This window comes from Leiobunum rupestre, chromosome 3 (genome assembly GCF_980474605.1).
Source record: "Leiobunum rupestre chromosome 3, qqLeiRupe1.1.hap1, whole genome shotgun sequence".
Classification (NCBI taxonomy): Eukaryota; Metazoa; Arthropoda; class Arachnida; order Opiliones; family Sclerosomatidae; genus Leiobunum; species Leiobunum rupestre.
The window spans coordinates 43,120,331-43,139,117 of NC_143386.1; the positions used below are offsets into that span (position 1 = coordinate 43,120,331).

Here is an 18,787-nt window from a genome sequence, read left to right on the forward strand (position 1 = left end):
TCCCAGACGCTTGGGATTACAGGAGTACGCCACTACTCCCGGCGCACGACATTCTATTTACAGGTGAAAGTTCTTGAATATTAGCCTAGCTGATTATTATTATAATTATTATTATCATACACTATTGGGAGAAGCTTACGCCGTTACGCCTCCTACACTCGTTTCGGTCGCGAATACCATTCTCCCACTTTTGAAAACCATAACGAATTAGCTACAGAAGTGGAAACGTTTTTACGCTTCTGTACCAAAACTAACGCGGAACCAATATTATTGGGAGGTTTTAACCATTGAGTTGGGAATAAATATAGGTACAACTTAATCTGGCTGGCGCGGGACCAATTTCATTCAATAAGGAGACTTTATCGTTCTACCGTGGCGGCATCTGTCTCTAGTGGTGGCAACTATATTCCAATCAAATTTTTTCGTGAATCTGGTGCGAAATTGAAATGTATGATTACTCGTAACAAACAAACCTCTGAAGTTGTTTAAAAATAATTATTTATTTTTATGGCGCTACCGCCTAATTATAAAGATGAATTTCGTACAGTCTTATCAGAACCGGGGGGGGGGGGGATTCTGTAAAAAATCGAATGGGAATTCGATCTCGATACCCTATACCATGTCGAGATCGACTTCGACAGTTTGCATTGATTTATGCTTATTCGAAATCTTTACTGAATACCATTCGTCGAGATCTCGAAGTTCGAAATGTAGTTTTCAATCGAAAATTGTATTTCGAATATTTAAAGAATAGGCCCCCAGGTCCCGCGTAACCATGGCAACCGAAATCGTAATTGTATTATTCCCAATTCAATGGTTTTAACTATCGGAACACTAAAGCCTTCCTAGATTCGGTACATAATCAGAACCTGATCCAGCACGTTTATGATTAAACACGCGTGGCTTACCTCTTACAAAGACCCAGTATCTTGGATTTAGACCATCTAGTCTACGACGTTACACAACTCACATCACTAGGGACCATAACTTTGTTTTTCTCTGGCCTTCCAATCTCAGTACACACGCAAACGCGCGACTCGGGTCTGTAGGGACTTTTTCCGTGGTGATTTCGAAACATTTAACGATTATATCTCTCATGCATATTGGAAATCCTAAATCTCGGCATAGAACTCTTCGGTTCTTTACGGAGTAACCGTCCACCTTGTCCAACGCGCTTCTCTCCCCGATTTCTAAAGTCTCACCAATACAAGTCTGCTGCATGGCGCTCTTAAGTAAGTTCGAATATAGCCTTACCAGTCAGATCGCTAAAAGTCGCAAAGTATTTTACGAACACGTCCACAGTCTCCGCAAATCCAAATTCACTATGTCGGAAATATAAAAGGGCCCCAGACGGTCATCTAACTACAGTTCCTGGCTCTATGGCAAAGATCTTGATTCTTGAATGATCACTTAAATGAAGTGTCCTCCAATACAGTTGTGTACGGGAACTCTACAAACGCAGATCCCCATCCACCGCACCGTATATATTGATCCCAAGCTGACTATCTTTAGCTCCACTAACGCTACCGTCCACAAACAACTCCTTCCTTTAAATCAGTATCAAGTTCCGGGTCCAGATATGGCCTACACACCCACTTATTGAAACAGCTGACCCCACTATGGTTTCTCCTCTTTCATTAATAATCAGCAAGAGCTTCGAGACTGGTGTCGCCCCGTCCATTAGGAAGTGTGCAAATATCACTCCCATCTTTAAAGCCGGCAAACAAACTGATCCGTCCAACTTTCGGCTTATAGCCAATACCTGCCATGTGATACGGGTTAGTGCTTGCTGATGTCTCATTGCGAACACACCTGATAGATAAAAACTTATTACGACCAGCCTCCATTTCGCGCACAGCTGCGAGATAGAGAGTGGATGCTATAGCAACTCCCTACCTACGTAGGTAAAGAGTCATACCCTTTGGAGAGAGCTCCTAAAGGGGAACGACGGGCACACAGCGGTCCACATAACCCGGCACATCTGGCAAAGAATATCCCGGTGGATTCCAAAAGGCCGGGAAACCGGACCACCGTGCCCTCATACGGAGGGGCACCGCCCCACATCAGGCTACTTAAACCACCGAAGCGGCCAGGTTGCCTGGACCATAGAAATCTCATAGGTAACTAGAATGCTGCCGCCTACGGCCGAGCTTGACGCCAGTTCGCCTTGAACCTTCAGCCAATGAGAGGCCGTAGAGTGGTTCCGCCAAGGAGGATAATAATCCTCCTTGGATCCGGTACTATAGCGGGAGATAGGTGACGTCATTCTCTCTGGTGACATTAAATTCTTGGCAGAACCACTCTTTGAGCTCTGATTGCCTGAGATCTGGCTAGCGTCTGCCACGGCGTTTGGCCCATTTGCCAGTTACACGGCAGCATTCTAGTTACCTATGAGATTTCTATGGCCTGGACCCTCTCCGTTAGCCTGAGCCAAAACCCAGTTTCCAGCCCCTACCTGACCGAAGTCGGAGGTAGAGATAGGACCATTTGATCAGAGCTAACATCTCCCAGTGCGCCACCGCCCTTATGGGTTACAAGAGCCGGACCCTGACTCCTCGGTAAAGCCACCAGTTATTGCACACTCTAACCCATTTAGGGCCAGTTTGCGGGAGCTGGGGGCTCGGCCCTAAACTGGCTTTCAGACTTTATTAGAGGCAGCCGACACTCCGTCGCCCTACAAGGTTGTTCCGCTGTATGCATTTCTTATCTTTGTATACAGGTCGACGGCTCGACCGGGACAGATGATGAGTAACCCCTGAAATGCTTTGGCGGTGCACGGGGTATAAAAATACAACAATCTGATGTATGCATTACAGGAGCCATGAGAACAGCCCCAAGCGCTTCTCTGGAAATTCTCCTGAATATGCTTCCTCTCCATCTTTTTATTGAGGAAGCTGCCTTTTTAGGTGCCTATAGGCTTAACCAAAATGGCTGGTGGAAGGCTAATAATTGGGAGCACAGCCACACTAAGCTCTATTGGGATATTTCCAATCAGATGTCGATTTTGACAATGGGTTCTGATATGATGGTTACTAAACTTCACTTTAGTAAACCTTTTGAGGTCAACTTCCCTAGCCGTGCGGAGTGGAATAACTTGACCCTCAGTACCAGAGGAGAGATCGTCTGGTTCACTGATGGGTCTAAGGCCCACTATGGCACTGGTGCCTTACTAATAATTTTGACTTTTATGAAAGCCTACGGATACACACTAGAGTATTCCAGGCGGAAATTTTTGCCATTTGCTCCTGTGTTGCTTACTGTCTACATCAAGGGTATCATGGGAAGGTTATCCCGATTTATTCGGATAACCAGGCCGCTCTTAGAGCTCTCAGAAAGTATAGTATTCTTTCTAAACTGGTTTTTAGCTGCTTAGATCTCCTCTGTGCTCTTGGTTTGCACAATAAAGTTCAACTTTGTTGGGTGCCTGGGCATAAGGTGCATCTTGGGTACGAAAGGGCCGACGCCTTGGCCAAGGAAGATGCGAGGGCTGGGTTCATTGGGCCGGAACCTGCTCTCCCCATCTCCCGGGGACTTGTACGCGGCTTGATATCCAAGTTTATGTCAGATCGTCAACTCAGACAATGGTCTGAGATTGAGGGTCAAAGGCAGGCCAAAGAGTTTACTCTTGGCCCTTCTAGGGAGAGAGCCAGAGAATTACTCTCGCTCTCTAGGGCTAGTATTAGGATTGTTATTGGCCTACTTACAGGCCACTGCCATCTAAACAGACATTTAACTCTTATTGGGGTCAGTGATGACCCGGTTTGTAGAGCTTGTCTAGCTGAGGAGGAAACTGCCTCACATGTACTCTGTAGCTGCGATTACTATGCAGCCCAGAGGTTTGAGCATTTGGGTATGCACCGGTTGGAGACGTATGATGTCTCTAACATCATGGCCGGGCAGATTTTAAGCTTTGTGTCGGTAATAGGACGTAATTAAGTGACCCAGTTTGGGGATGCACAATGGACCTTAGGTCGAAGTGCTTGGCTTACCACCCCACTCAATAATAATAATAATAATATACTTCTGGCCGCACACTAGATAAAAATTAATATTTAAATATAGCAAAAGTTCAGGAGTGGTATTGTAAAACAATGAGCTAAAGGACCCCCAGAAAGCGACACTCTCTTCGTTTTAATTATAATAATAGTAATAGCAAGCCCTTCGTGCCACGCGAGCCAACAGCTCCCTACACTTACTATTACCGTTCACCTCTATAAGTGTTTTTGGAAAGGGGAAACTGAAGAACTGTAGCTGCGATTACTATGCAGCCCAGAGGTTTGAGCATTTGGGTATGCACCGGTTGGAGACGTATGATGTCTCTAACATCATGGCCAGGCAGATTTTAAGCTTTGTGTCGGTAATAGGACGTAATTAAGTGACCCAGTTTGGGGATGCACAATGGACCTTAGGTCGAAGTGCTTGGCTTACCACCCCACTCAATAATAATAATAATAATATACTTCTGGCCGCACACTAGATAAAAATTAATATTTAAATATAGCAAAAGTTCAGGAGTGGTATTGTAAAACAATGAGCTAAAGGACCCCCAGAAAGCGACACTCTCTTCGTTTTAATTATAATAATAGTAATAGCAAGCCCTTCGTGCCACGCGAGCCAACAGCTCCCTACACTTACTATTACCGTTCACCTCTATAAGTTTTTTTGGAAAGGGGAAACTGAAGAACTCGAGGGAAAACCCCTTTAACTAGTGGTGGAGATACTTTGCCTTGGGTATTAGCCTAGCTGATTATTAGAGTTGTTCCGAGTTATCACCCAGTGCCACAAGCTGGGATCGAGTTTAAATCAGTTATTTAAATCGCAATTTAAGTAAAGTAATTTTTTTAAATCATTGATTTAAATCACATATTATACTTCAATGTATTTATGAAGTTATAAGTAGTTTCTTTAGAAATTTTCTTTCATAGAAAGTGCAATTAAATTTCATTATTTATTAATAATTCAATTTAATAAACATTAATTTAAAATAGTTTAAGTTATCGCTGCACTCAAATTATCAATTTTTCAAGAAAACAGTCATAAAACCTTAAAAATCCATTAAAACCAGATTTAAATCAAATAAATTGAAGATAAAAAAATCAACAGTCCTGCTGGCTCCACTTGCTGTGAGGCTTAAGTGCTACCCACCTTAAGATAAATTAACAGTTTCACCCCTGGTTTTTCCTATTTTCTTGCTTTTTAGAATTTAATAAATTAGTTTTGTAACTTGTGATTTCCAATTCATGTTACTTATTAGATTACTATTTTCAAATTTGGGTGTCTTTTCAATTTCATAAAATAAATATTAAACTATAACAGTGGTTTTAAATTTGAAACTTGATCATTTTTATTTCATTTATAAAATTTATATTAAAAACAATAATTCAGGGTATCGCGTTGTAACACATATCAACCCAAAGACACCCGTAAATTAATTTGCATACCAAAATAAACAGTATGCATTTTAGAAAAAAAAAAGGAAATAACTAACGAGATAGATTCTCCAGTTGCGTTACGCTATTACTTTGGCTATTGGGTTGAGATGACTTATATTTTATAAAACGTATAAGATTTTCTTTAGCTGTCATTACGACTGGGTAATGAATACCCAAACTCTTTTTCTTTTGATTCACCTACAATTGAAAGAGTTATTATTGTAGAAGAAATATTAAAGTTACGTAAAAAATAAGGCTGGGCGAATAGAATTTATAGCCTATCAAGACAAATATCGTTAACCCAAAAATGTTCCAAGCGAATACTGAGACGTATAAGTTTTCTAACCAAATACCGAATAGTTCGACTTAATGCAAATTCTACCTTATCCAATATTCGTGGAATAATAGGCTGAATATTCTTCGAATAATAGGACCAAATATTAGTCGAATAACAGGTCTAAGTCGAAATATTTACAATTTTTATATCTAAATGGTAGAACTGAATTATTTAATGACGTCATTGGCGTAAATTAAAAACAAACTATCTGTACACAAAAAGTATCTGCTGAAAGCCAACTGATCAATGGCGTACGTTCTGTTATACAGAATTGCCCTATAGATAATTTTATTTAAATTTTACTGGGCACCACCGTCTTAGCTTTCAATAGCCAAGTGAGAGCTGTACCATAGAAATTTCTTCCACCCAAAAAAGGTTTTGGCTTCACCCTCCCCATAGACAGTTATGCTGTGGCACAGGCCGATTGGGGAGACGGGAATAAGGGTCTATATTTTCTGAATATTTAATAAAGACTGAATAATAGAAATGTTATTCGATATTCGATCAAATACAAAAAGAGGTGTGAAATGAATATGGGGATAGTTATTAGTCTAAATATTCAACCAAATTATTCATTTATTCTCCCAGCCTTAGACTAAAACCCATATATTTACTCTGGATTTAAGAGCAGGAAGCATTTGTTTTAGTTTTTGAGTTAGATCAATTTCACAGGCTAACGGGTCTAAGTGATCTTCCGCAAAAACATCGAAAAGCGCATCAAGAGCTTCTGCTGAGACCCAAAGCTCAGAGTCTTTTGAACTTACGTCCAAGAGAAAAAGTGCAATGTTCTGTAAACACATATTTTAGTAAAAATTCTTCTCAATTTCCACTTTTCACATCACCTTAATTAATGACTGAAATTCAGTCAGCGGAATTTGACCAGAATTAGAGTTTGCCATTAAGCAGGCCATTGTGGAACAAACTCTGACTATATTGGCTCGGATATTTGGCTCTGAGAGATGAGAAGTCGAGGCAGCCTTCTCAATTTGAAAGAGCATTTCTAGATCATCAGGTGTGGTGCTTTGAAAATGATGCCAAGCTCTATTTTGGGCTAATTTCTCCAAAATAGCTCTAAGAGCCGTGGTACCCGCCTCTAAAAGTTCTTTAGATTTGTCCTTTGTAGCTAATAAAATAGAAAAAGTGTTACTCAACTTATTAAAATCTGACGTTTCAAATTGAATTACCAACCTGCTTGTTTAAAAACCATTTGAGCAATTTGAATCCAAACGTTGTATAGTTTTTGCGAGCCCCCAAAGTCCTCCAAATCTAAATTGGAGGCCAAATTGTTCAAACACAGGAGAGCCCTACATTGCACTCTGCCAATTTGCTTTAAAATATTTAATCCTAAACTATGGCTTTCTAGTTTCTGCACCCAATCTTCTGTTATAAACATATGAAGACCAATTTTGTTCACGATATTGAGACTGACTAGCGCTTCGTGAATATCACAGGAAATACCCAAAGGACTTGGCTGGAAATAGATATTAAGATGCAAAATATTAGAACAATAAAATATATCTTTTATCTTTTCAAACATAAATTTTGCAACATGAACAAGGTTTTCTAAAAGGTAAAGTAAGATGATTAGATTTTGTCAAAGTTTTTTTATAAAACTTTCGAGAGTAAAGATTATTTTTTTTAAATTGTGTTTTTAAACTCACAAATTTTATAATATCATAAAAACTTTGGAATCATTTGTCCGAGTAACATGATTTTAAGATCAGTCACCTACATCCTTTTCGCAGTTTAATATATAAAATTGTTACCCTTTTCCTAAAATATTCATCTCACTCAACGTTATAGAATTTGAGTTAAAGGATTTACTAAAAATTATTACATCGGCTTTATTGCTTTCCATTATATCACACTCTTCATCACTAGCCATGGGAGTTCCGCTTAATTCATCACTAGCTTCGCTACTAAGATCTTCCCATTTATCACCAGAATCTAGAAAAACGAAATTGTAAAATAAATAACAAAATAATAATTAAAAACCTTTAAAAACGCTCGACCAAACCAAAAGGTAATAAACATGTGCCCCCATCTTAAGTCTGCATAAAGAGAGAGAACGAAGGAATACATATCAGGTGGAAATTATTCGATTGCCATGTTGTAGTTTTGGACAAATTACGATTGTGGCATTTACTGAACAGTCTATGGAAGAAGTTGGCAGTGGTGTAACCTTTAGGACGTTTCCACCTAATCATTTTTAATAGCCTGCAGCATCATTCTACTTTAGTTTGAAGTTACCAAAATTAGAAATATACAAATGTCTATCAATAGAAGTATCCTAATAGGGTATAATAATTAAACATGCATTTTTGCAGTCTCTAATAAGAGTGATTTTGCTGCCAAATATGCATAAGCCACATCAAAACTGAACATATATCACCATGACCATAAGTGGATAATAAACATAAGTATGGCCAGAACAAATTCAGTTAATGATAGTCTGTCGTGGAGTGATTGAGAAATAGGAAGTTTCCGAACAGGAAACTTGTCCCTTCCAACTCTTTCCGTTGGCAAAATAGTTGGTTAATTTGATGGCATTTAGGTTCGAAATTCGAAAAACACTAACTTCTGAAATGGAGTAAGATTATGATTGTCATTTTTATTTTCAGATTCAATAATTCATCATTATTTTCCAAAAGTAAGCGTTATTTACACTTTTGAAAGATTTTCAATTTTCAATAGGCCTTGGCTGTTCCGTTGAAAAGGCTGCTGTCGGACCATCGCAGATTTTCTGGGCATCCTCCAAATACTAGGAGCAGTTCGCGGAGAGTTATCAGTCAGTAGTTACGTAATGGTTTACGTTACCATTGGCAAAACAGACTATCATTAGAAAATTTGCATTGGGTGAATAGGAAGTGTCATACTTATGTTTTTATCCACTTATGCCACGACTAAGAGTGTAAAATGTAGAAATTCAAATTGTTTATAAATAACTAAGTAAATAAATTTCCCAGATTTAATAGTTTAGTTAATCAGTTTAGTATTACACCCCACACTATTTATTCTTCCGAACTACCCATAAAGCAGTTTTTGGATTCTTTAGGAGCAACTCATCTGACATATCATGGCAGCGAATGATGGGAGGATAAAATTGTTGCAGGTGTATTAACCTCATCCATTAACCCTCTGCACCATTTTCTATTTTCCCACCTCCAGCAATATATATCAACGAAATTGCCATAACCAAACCAAATAAATTTTATCAAATTTTGTCCCCAAAATACCTAACCAGACATTTTCCACCATGTTACTATTTAACTTTACCATCAGAACAGCTTATATTTGTAATAATTTCAAATGCAATTTGTTTGGCGAGAAGGACATCTTTTAACTCTGTGACCACATTTTTCTTGGAAAGCTAGAATGAAACGTATAAAATAATAGTCAATCTTTTATCGTCACCTTTTCTAAAACTCGCAAATGCACCATTACCATTTCTTCTTTTTCCACTTCTACATTCCTTTTACTTTTACTCTAAAATTTAAATTGTACAACGTTAGAAATTGTTTAACTATTAAAATTAACCAATCTCAAAGTTATAATATTCCATGAAAATACCCTGAGTACATTTACAGTGGTACTTTCATGTAGAAAAACATTTTTAAAATCACTTAATTGTAATACAATTACCTTCAATTTCTCAGTCGTTGTCATAAACTTTTCTAATACAGGCATTGTATTAAAGTCTAATACTTCAGAAAGAAGACCAAGTAGTTCGTTGAAGTTAACTGAGCAGGCAGAGTGCAAATTGTAACAGATTCCTGTATGAATTATAAATTGAAATAAATGAATCTATAAATTTACCATCAAAATTTTTTCTAAAGTTTAACCTGCGGCTAGAGTTTTAGTTAAGAGAGATTTGCACGAAGTATCTTCAGTTTGAAATATTAGTAAAACAGGTTCTAACAGCGACGGATTTGCTTTAAAAGTGTCCAGCACTTCTGAGTTATCTTCCGTCACAGTATGAAGGCAGTGAGCAACGGCAGTTACAACGTCAAAACTGTAAGTTTTCAGCGACATACAACGCAATAATACAGGTAACAGATTCTCTTGGTTAAATATATTAACAGCCATTTCACTACTTTCACTATGACAAGAATGAAAAAGAACTAAATATATATACGACGATATTTTCTTTTAAATAATTTACCATAGATTCCATAAAATATTAACAGCCTCAATAAACGTTTCTGTATAGGAATCAATTGTCTCGTCATCGGAAGCTTTAGGATTCCAGTCATGGTTGTACTGAAAAATAAAAATAGACCGGATAAATTGATTAATATTCACTAATTAACAGAGCCGAGGTAGAGTTACATTGAAAACTGGTTAATAAATCATACAAAAAACAAAAATGTAGAAATATCCGAGATACACGTACAGTAATTCCTAGAACTGCTTAGGCAAATGATAATCAATAATCTTAATATTTACTTTAAAAAAAATACTTAGACGTAGCTTCAGCCAACACCTAATAATTAAAGTTGTTAATAACTTTAAAAACATTTCCTGATTTATATACACAGTACTAACTTTTGATAACTTTTAAAACTACAGCCTCAGCCTGGGCATTTAAAAAGATAAATTACGTTTAATTTAAAGTAATTTAAAATCGCCCTTTCTGTCACTTTAAACGCCTAAAAATATTCGCCGTTTTCACCCAACAAAGCTACTACCGTCTCTAACCCATCTCTCTCCGGACTGTGAGAGTTTGAGAAAAGAAAATTTGTACTGTCACTAGTGTAAAGCCACCTTATATATCAACCAGCATTATTTTCCAGTAACAAAACCAGAATTCTCAGTCCCAGTTAATTAGATTACGTGGAAAGGAGTTAAGCTTAACACCATCAATAAAAAACGGTTCCTTTTGTATAGTCAGGGTAACAAAAAAAACTATATATTTATCACGGGTACAATAACATTCCCTGGGTCACACCAAAAAAAATGCCATGCTTTTCTTACATTCGTTTTCAACACGGAATAAGAGACTTTTCAAAAAAAGTGTTAAGAAACCTGTTTTTTTCCCCCGAAAAGAATGTTAATCAGAGTTGAGGGGAAAGTTAATTGGCCTAATCATTCTTAACCTCCCAGAAACTGACGCTGGCCAATATTTCAAACAGGTAAATGATAATTGGTAATAAGCGGCGGCAATTTGAAAGAAAGCATTTTTCACAGATACCGATCTTAACACTTTGCAAAATGAAAAAAAAAACCTTTCCAAAGATTAGTAACTTGGTAGAAAGCTCCTATTTCTAATTATTGTTTTAAAAATAACTTGTTCCGCGCAATCTCCAAAGGCCTCTGAAAGTATGAATCTTTAAAAGATTTTCAACGAATACACCCATTTTAAGTTTATTGCCATATAAATTGTTCCTGGAAAATCTTGGAGCTACTAGTGTTAGTGAATTTAAGGCCTATAGGAGTAAAATTAAATTGTGAAAAATAATAAATTATGTATTTTAAATTCACATCTTTTTTTAATGTAGCTTTAGCATAAGTAACATAATACGAATAAGTAAGACACTTTTCTGACCGAACCTTTTATTCCGACTTGTACTTGCAACGGAACTGTGTGGTATATTATTCGTTTTTGGTAGTAATATATTTCGCTTTGGGCATATTTAGACAATAGGGTGCTGTACTAAACCTTGATTGTATATTATGTTACTTATGCTTTAATATATTTATAATAATTGAAAACTAATTAATACTAATTTATATTACTTTCGTTATTTAGAGGTCCTATGACATCTAAAACAATTATCGACTCATGAAGTTCACACACACCCCGCAAGCTGAACGGGCGCTGTGTGTCACTTCCAGGTAACGATAACGAGGACTAGAAATAAGAATCAAATTAACGACTCGGAACGTAAAATTGACTATTATAAACACTCTCTTCGTTTCTGAAGGTACTTATTTTGAAATTTTATATCACAAGCGTTTTTTCCACTGCTATTTATCACCATAACCATATGTAACATAATCACTCATAAGTATGCCATAAAAGCATTTTCTTTAATGAAACCTTGTTCACGGGATATGACGTAAATTACGTCACTTACAACTCCGTGACGAAATACGCGTCATCAACTTTACTGATGGGAAACGGAAGTTAGTGAGAATTCCTCGCTCGTTTCGGGCTTTGCCCGGGTCAAGTTTAGCTCGTGCCTCGCGATCACGTGATTTCATTTCCATGGTAACCTTTTCAATAGCGCAAGGAATAATCGAGTTTTTGCATTTTTGGGTCCGCTTAATGTATGTTCCGTGTGAAACAAAGTCTCATTGAATTTTTTTCAATGGAAATGTTATACAGAGGCATACTTATGAGTAATTATGTTACATATGCCATAACGTATAGTCCAAGAGCCCATGACAAAATAAGCATGTGATAAGGTACACGATGGGTCAATATATTTTTTAATTAGGTTAGTGATTTGTAACCAAGAACTGTTTGTCTTACGGGAAAAAGTGGGGGCTTTCCGGAAATACGAACCACGTGACGTCACTTCCGGTTAGGGTTCGGCAAACCGTTAAAATTAACGTAAAAATGAGCGGTTAACTATGATTAGCCACAAAAAAACAGTTAATTTTCTTCGGTTATTTTTTCTTTTGATATAGAAAAGATAACGTTTTGGAGATAATCCTTTGAAATATATTTAAAAAAAAAACAATTATAAATGGTACCGCGCCAATTTTTTTTTAACTTTATCAATATGTGTTAGTACGTTTACGTTTGTTAACAAGGAATTTACTTAACAAAACATTTCTTATCGATTTGTTTTTCAATATTGGTACAATTATTTTACATTGCCATTGTTGTTGTTGTTAAATGAGTTTTTGATTAATTGTAAGAAATAGGTGATCGGTTAACGGTTTGATAAGAATAGACAGTCGTATAATTTGCACAAAATTGTTATTTTATAACTAAACGTGAACCGTTAACCGATAGAACGGTAACTAATATTTAGGTCGCACGATAATAAATAATTTCAATTCAATTTTATTTTCGTTTTTAATATATTAAGCGTCATCATAGCCGACATTGTTTCTGCATGTAGCTTTTCTCTGGTTGGTGTAATTAAATTTTTCTGATGGAACCGATGTCGCAGGTATAGCGAGGTAATCTCGAGCCATTTTGGCAACTGAAGGATAACTCTTTTCATTTTCCCGTTGTCAAGATTTCAATTATACAATGTAACATCGCTTGTTTGGATGTCATAAATATTCTAAAGGAATGGTTTTAAAATTGTCTAATATTATAGCTAATATGGCACATTGGTCCAGGAACGCTTATTGCACGAAGCAGTGGCGGCGCCAGGAATTTTCGCGAGGGTAGGCAAACCAAATAAATGGACCCCCTTTTCTCAACGAAATGCTTCAATAAAATGAAGTAGTGATGTACAACAGTAAAACGAGTCCAAATCGAGGGGCTGATCACTCCGCGTAATCGGTGTACAGAGCCGTACCTTTGACTGTACTAATGGGATTACGGGTAAACTTTGAAGTCCCTGCCTTTGGAAGTGCTAATCTAAGTGTAATCCGGTGTACAGACTTTCAAAGAATGGTTAGCCCCTCGGTCCAAATATAACAGAACTGGTTTTATTTACTAGGAGATACCTAAAAAATTTCGACATTTGTTTCATTGTTATTTATAAATAATTTTATCTCTTGGGACAATTTTGAGACCCTTTCTAGATCAATTTGGGGCCCCTCAAAATGTTAAGGTAGGCAGTGGCCTACCTGGCCTACCCCCTAGCACCGCCACTGACGAACGGGCTCAAGAAAAATGGGTTAGAAGCTCAAAGATTCAACCAGCAGTAGATTCCCAAAAGACTGGTGTCAGATCGAATAAAAGAAATACAAGAAATTTGTATCTTTATATTTAATAATTAAAATCGTATAAATAAATTAAAATGGCTTCTATTTGTCTTCAAACTCATTTTACTTCTAAAAGGGCATTAATGAACATTTGACACTTGTTATTTAAGTTTCTCGCCTCACGGATAAAAAACAATTGATAGTTTAATAAAACAATTTGGTTCAAGGAAGAATATTGTTTGCCAGATTTAAGGCTGTTTCCGGTTTTTGGGGTAGTTTTTTGGGAATCTCTGAAACGAAGCACTTTAGGACCCCTGTTTATTGGACATTTTTACTCAAAGAGACCCATAGAATGCATATAGAAAGTTTCGGTACTCTTATCCGTAACACCCTGTATATAAGAGTGGTAAAACTTGGTAAAATATACAAATCCGTGCCCCTCAGGCCGCATGGGCCCCGGGAATTTGAATGGGGTTCCCCTTTCTCTCGTCAGACCTCGAGTTTTGAGGCGGTAAAGGGCCGATAGTAGAAAGATAGGCTCGCCGTGACAACGAATTTCAAGAAAAAGTGTATATGGAATATCGGTCTTATATCTTTGCTTCAATTATTTAATTAAATAATGGAATTCCCAATAATTGCAAATAGCCATTCTTTCTTCAATTTTAAAATGCCCCCACACAAAACTACGGATTTTTCTGTTAACTCCTCCTGGACCTGGACCTTCTGCCATGATATTCGTCTTTAGATCAAGAAATGTTAGCGCTAGCACGTAGCGGAACCTTTGACCAATCTCTACTAACTGACTTATGGAATCGATAAATTCGGTTAACGGTCATTAGTTTAAATCTTTTGTAATTATTCGATGTATAAACCATTAACGTTGTAAAAAGACAATTTCTTGAAGTCTAAATTTGTATATTACAAACCAACAAAAAAAACCGATAACAAATTATTTGCTTACTTATACATCTTTGCATTTTAACGATTGTAAAAATACTCGGTTGGTTTTTTACTTTAAAAGTTAATTGGTAGTTTATATCTGATAACATTTTGCTTAGCATAAAATATTAAATTATTATGAAAAAACAATTTATCATTTTTATTTAATCTTCAAGGATAAAGTTCAAATTATTAACATTAATGCATGGTTAATGAAAATGTATTTGAACACAGTTTATCTACCCTGTTGTCAAAAGTAGCCGTTAACTGATAACTTAGCCAAAAAAGTTAATAGTTCATAAATTAACGATACTACATTGTGGTGTTGAGTAAATTAATTTGGAAAAATTAAATACACTTTATACGGTAAATAACGTTTACCCGTTTGTCGAACCCTACTTCCGGTGACCTTGAAAATTGATATGACCTGATATTGGTATCATTCGATTGGTCTCAACGTGCTCTTACCAAATATCGCTAATTGAACGATCAAATCTGAACCAAGAGGCGTATAAGACTAAAAAACTAATTTTGAGCCCCTCCCAAATTTACACGTATAAGACAAAATTACTTTTTTAGTCTGACCATTTGGAATCATTTTAGAATTCCCTGACCTTTTCCTGACCTTTTGGAAACATTTTCAAATTCCCTGACTTTTCCAGGTTTTCCTGGTCGTGTACGAACCCTGGCCAATTCTAAACCAGAACCCCGCCTGTAGAAGTGTTCTAAATTGTTCTAACCTCCACAAGCACCACTGTACCACAGTCGATAAACTAAACCCGGAAACTTACTAACAATTGTAAGTGGTGTAAAACAGAATATCAAGTAAATCCAAAAAAAACCCCAAAAACTTTGAAAGCCGTAACAAAATGGCAGATAGAAAGATAGTGGAATAGGAAACACAAACCCCTATATAACTAGAAAGAAATAAACACCCCTTCACCGTTCCCAATAGACTACTTTAATTTTTAGGCATTTGTTTAAAAGAGGTAAAACTTTTTTATGTCAAATAATCCTCATTCGGGTTTCCGAACGACAACGGAGGGGGGTAGAAAAGACCATCTTTCTAACCCCTAAAAACCCTAATCTCTGATTCTCCCCTTTCGCGGGAGATGCCAAAAGACCCCAAGAGGGAAAAAATTCGAGGAGGGGGTTAAAACATCCTCGGTATTAAAGTAAAAAGGGAGGACGTACATTCCTAGGGTTAGAATAAGTAAGTAAATCCTCCAGAGAAACGCATTCACCAACGTTGGAAAATAAGAAAAAGCTGGCAAAAAATGGGAAGGAGAGCGTGTTGGATTCTCCAAAAACGCGAAGCCTCCCTCCGCATCGGAAGAAAGGGTATACGGCGTAGGGGGTGGGGTCTGGCACCCCTGCTTTGTATAATGATGAAAAATAACGACAAAAATATGACCTCAGAGAGTTGTCTTTAATGAGCTCGGGGGGTTCAGGAAAGGCGGCGTCGCGTTGGAGCAAAACTTCTTAAAAGTAGAAGTAACGGAGTAGGATCAAACCGGGATGAGAGGGGAAGAGAGCTGGATATGCTGTCAGTTAAGGGTGTTTTCCAAGGTGCGCGGGGTCCCGTTCTTATATATATCTCGAGGATTTTCATATTTCGCTTGGGTTCAAATGTGTTTAAACGGAACAGGGTTGCCACAGTTTTCTGCCAGGGTTGGCATAGATCCAGCCATAAAGGATTATAGCCACCTGGTTAAATACGGTTATAGCCACTTGAAAAAATACAGATTTTTGTGGCTTTTTTAAAAAAAAATTACAATATGAATATTTTAGTAAATTAATAGTTTTTATTTAGAAATTTAGTTTATTTTTTGTTTCATAGTTAGAAAGCGGTCTACTTTTACCAGTTTTTAAGGTTTAAAGTTCCAAAGTTCGCTGCCTCGCTTCTGTCATACACAAAAACCAGGGGGAATTTCCCGAGGAAATCAAAAGAATTCAGTTATTTTATATAGTTATTTCGCTTTATTTGTTTAGTTTCTTATTTACGACAATAACTGCAGACAATTTCTGTTTACATAATTAAAAGGTACTGTTTATATTTTAGCCGGTTATAGCCAATTAAAACCACTGGTCTGGATTTTTTCAAAAAAGCCGGCTTTTTCCAACCCTGGTTTTCTCAGATTCAAATTCCTTCACTTTTCCCTAGACATTTCTGGAGATTTTCCTTGACGTATTGTATTGCAAAATAAGACGGATTTTTAACCAATATTTTCTAGGTTTTCCCTAACTATATTCCCCGACTTATTTTATGCCAAAATTTGGGAATGTTTAACCTATATCCTAGTAACTATTTTTCCAGGTTTTCCTATTATTTCGTAGCTTTTCCTGTCTTATTTTATTCCATAATGTAGCAATTTTTAATTTTTATGAACTATTTGCAACCAAAATTAAATTCCCTGACAAATCCCCTGACTTTTATACAGGGTTCGTAGGAAATTTCCAGAATTAAATTCCTTGACATTTCCAGGTTTTCCCTGACCAAATTGCCAAATTTTCCCTGACTAATTTTGTAGAACAAATGAATGGTTTGACATAGAAATTTTTTTCGAAACATTTTAAAATTCCATAACTTTTCCCTGATTTTTAGACCCATTTTTAAATTCCCTGACTTTTTCAGGAATTCCAGGTTTTCTAGGTACCGTGGCAAAATTGCGGAACTTAAAACGAATTGTTATTTTAAGAAATTAAGGACAACAAAATTTTAAAATATGCACATGAAAAGCTTTATTATTAAAAACGTTTATTTTTCGCGCCTAGTTTCGGAAACATTGTTCCGTCACCGACTTTTCTTGTGCACATTTTAAAATTTTGTTGTCCTTAATTTCTTAAAATAACTATATTCTGTGTATTCTTTTAAATTATTATCATAGTCAAATGTTTTTTTAAATTTGAGCCGTAAGTTAACATCAAACCCAAATTTATTCCGGTAAAGAATACTTGAAATTTGCATATTACTCTTAGCGTAATCAGTGAACAAGCAAATTTTAATTGATCAACCAATCCAAATTGTACAACAATGCGAGTTTTTAGATTATCTTCCACGCGCAAATCGTCCATAATTGGAGATTCCTAATTGTCAAGAAATTAGTTATAGTTATTAATCCCTGTTTCAAAATGAACTTTGTTTTACCCAAGACATTACCAAGAGTACGTAAACTCGGCATACTCCGGGTAATGAGATGAGTTTTCCTCTGGTTTACAAATTGAAAGGACAATCTTTCACTAATCCCGGAGAAACGCCACCTCATGTGCGAATTTTGCAATAGGCGGTCGAAATAGGGGCTACTGCAGCCTTTTCACTCTAAAAAGCCAATCGTCAACCCTCCTAGTGGTAAAAATGTAAATTTCCCTTTAAAGACTTAGTTAGCCTGGGAAGCTAACTTACTAATTGTTAGTACTGTAACCTTGTTTTCAACGGCACTCAAACCCAGCCAGGCATACTTGTAGCGAAAATTAATCTGCCACAATATTTTCAGATTAAAATTCTCCGGCGTTTCCAAGACCATATTCAAAGATTTTTCCCACCTTTTTAAAAAAGGTCAACAGGAGATAATTTTTAACTTGATATTTTACTTTTAGCGAAAGTTTACTCGAAGACCTTTTGCAGGGTTGCCACAAAATTTTCAGATTCAAATTCCCCGACTATTCCCGGTTTTCCCTGACTATTTAAAGCCAAAACTTTTATATTTTATTTTTATCAGAAATTATTAAATTTAAATTGACTTATATTTCAGTAAAATGGTTATTGCAATGTTGAAAAAAATATCGAAATTTTTAAATTAATGATAATCATAGAATTTGTCATTGATCTAGAGTAAAATTACCTTAAAATGTCATTTTTAATTCCCTTACCTTTGCCCGACTCTTTAGGTCCATTTTTAATAATCCCTAACTTTTCCCTGACGTCTGGAAACCCTGTTTTGGTACGAGCTATTTGTAAGTTTTTAAATTTCTTTAAATTTGTTTAGGGTTTAGCTTTTTCATCCCTTTTCAATATTGACTATTTTACTTATTATCGTATTTTATAACTCTCAATAATCACAAAAATTATCACCGAACTATAGTAAAATTACCTTCATTAAATTTAAGATAAAATTAAATTTCCCGACTATTTACAAATTGTCAAATTCCCTGAGATTTTAAGCGTATTTTCAAATTCCTTGACCTGATCTGTGGCAACCCGAATCTTTCCGATGGGTCCGTCACTTCGAGGAATCGCGTACGAGAT

The 18,787-nt window shown here is 36.4% G+C and overlaps 1 protein-coding gene across 1 annotated transcript; it reads right to left on the minus strand.

Annotated features, from left to right (window-relative positions):
• Positions 1-5,483: 5,483 nt before the first annotated feature.
• LOC149951839 (HEAT repeat-containing protein 3) lies at positions 5,484-18,435 on the minus strand. Its single transcript, XM_090169686.1, has 11 exons — positions 18,412-18,435; positions 9,932-10,029; positions 9,612-9,868; positions 9,412-9,542; positions 9,184-9,255; positions 9,046-9,139; positions 7,607-7,716; positions 6,958-7,240; positions 6,612-6,892; positions 6,384-6,557; positions 5,484-5,630 (listed from the first exon to the last, which is right to left on the minus strand). Exons 1-11 carry the CDS (start codon positions 18,433-18,435, stop codon positions 5,484-5,486), a joined length of 1,671 nt encoding a protein of 556 aa, XP_090025812.1.
• Between the last annotated feature and the right edge of the window lie 352 nt (positions 18,436-18,787).

Coding starts and splice junctions, on each gene's coding strand:
- LOC149951839 (XM_090169686.1), bottom strand. CDS start 18,435: ATGGACCTAAAGAGTCGGGCAAAG. Junction 9,869..9,931: donor AATATTTTATGGAATCTATG/GTAAATTATTTA, acceptor TTCTTGTCATAG/TGAAAGTAGTGAAATGGCTG. Junction 5,631..6,383: donor TTCCTGCTCTTAAATCCAGA/GTAAATATATGG, acceptor TTTCAATTGTAG/GTGAATCAAAAGAAAAAGAG.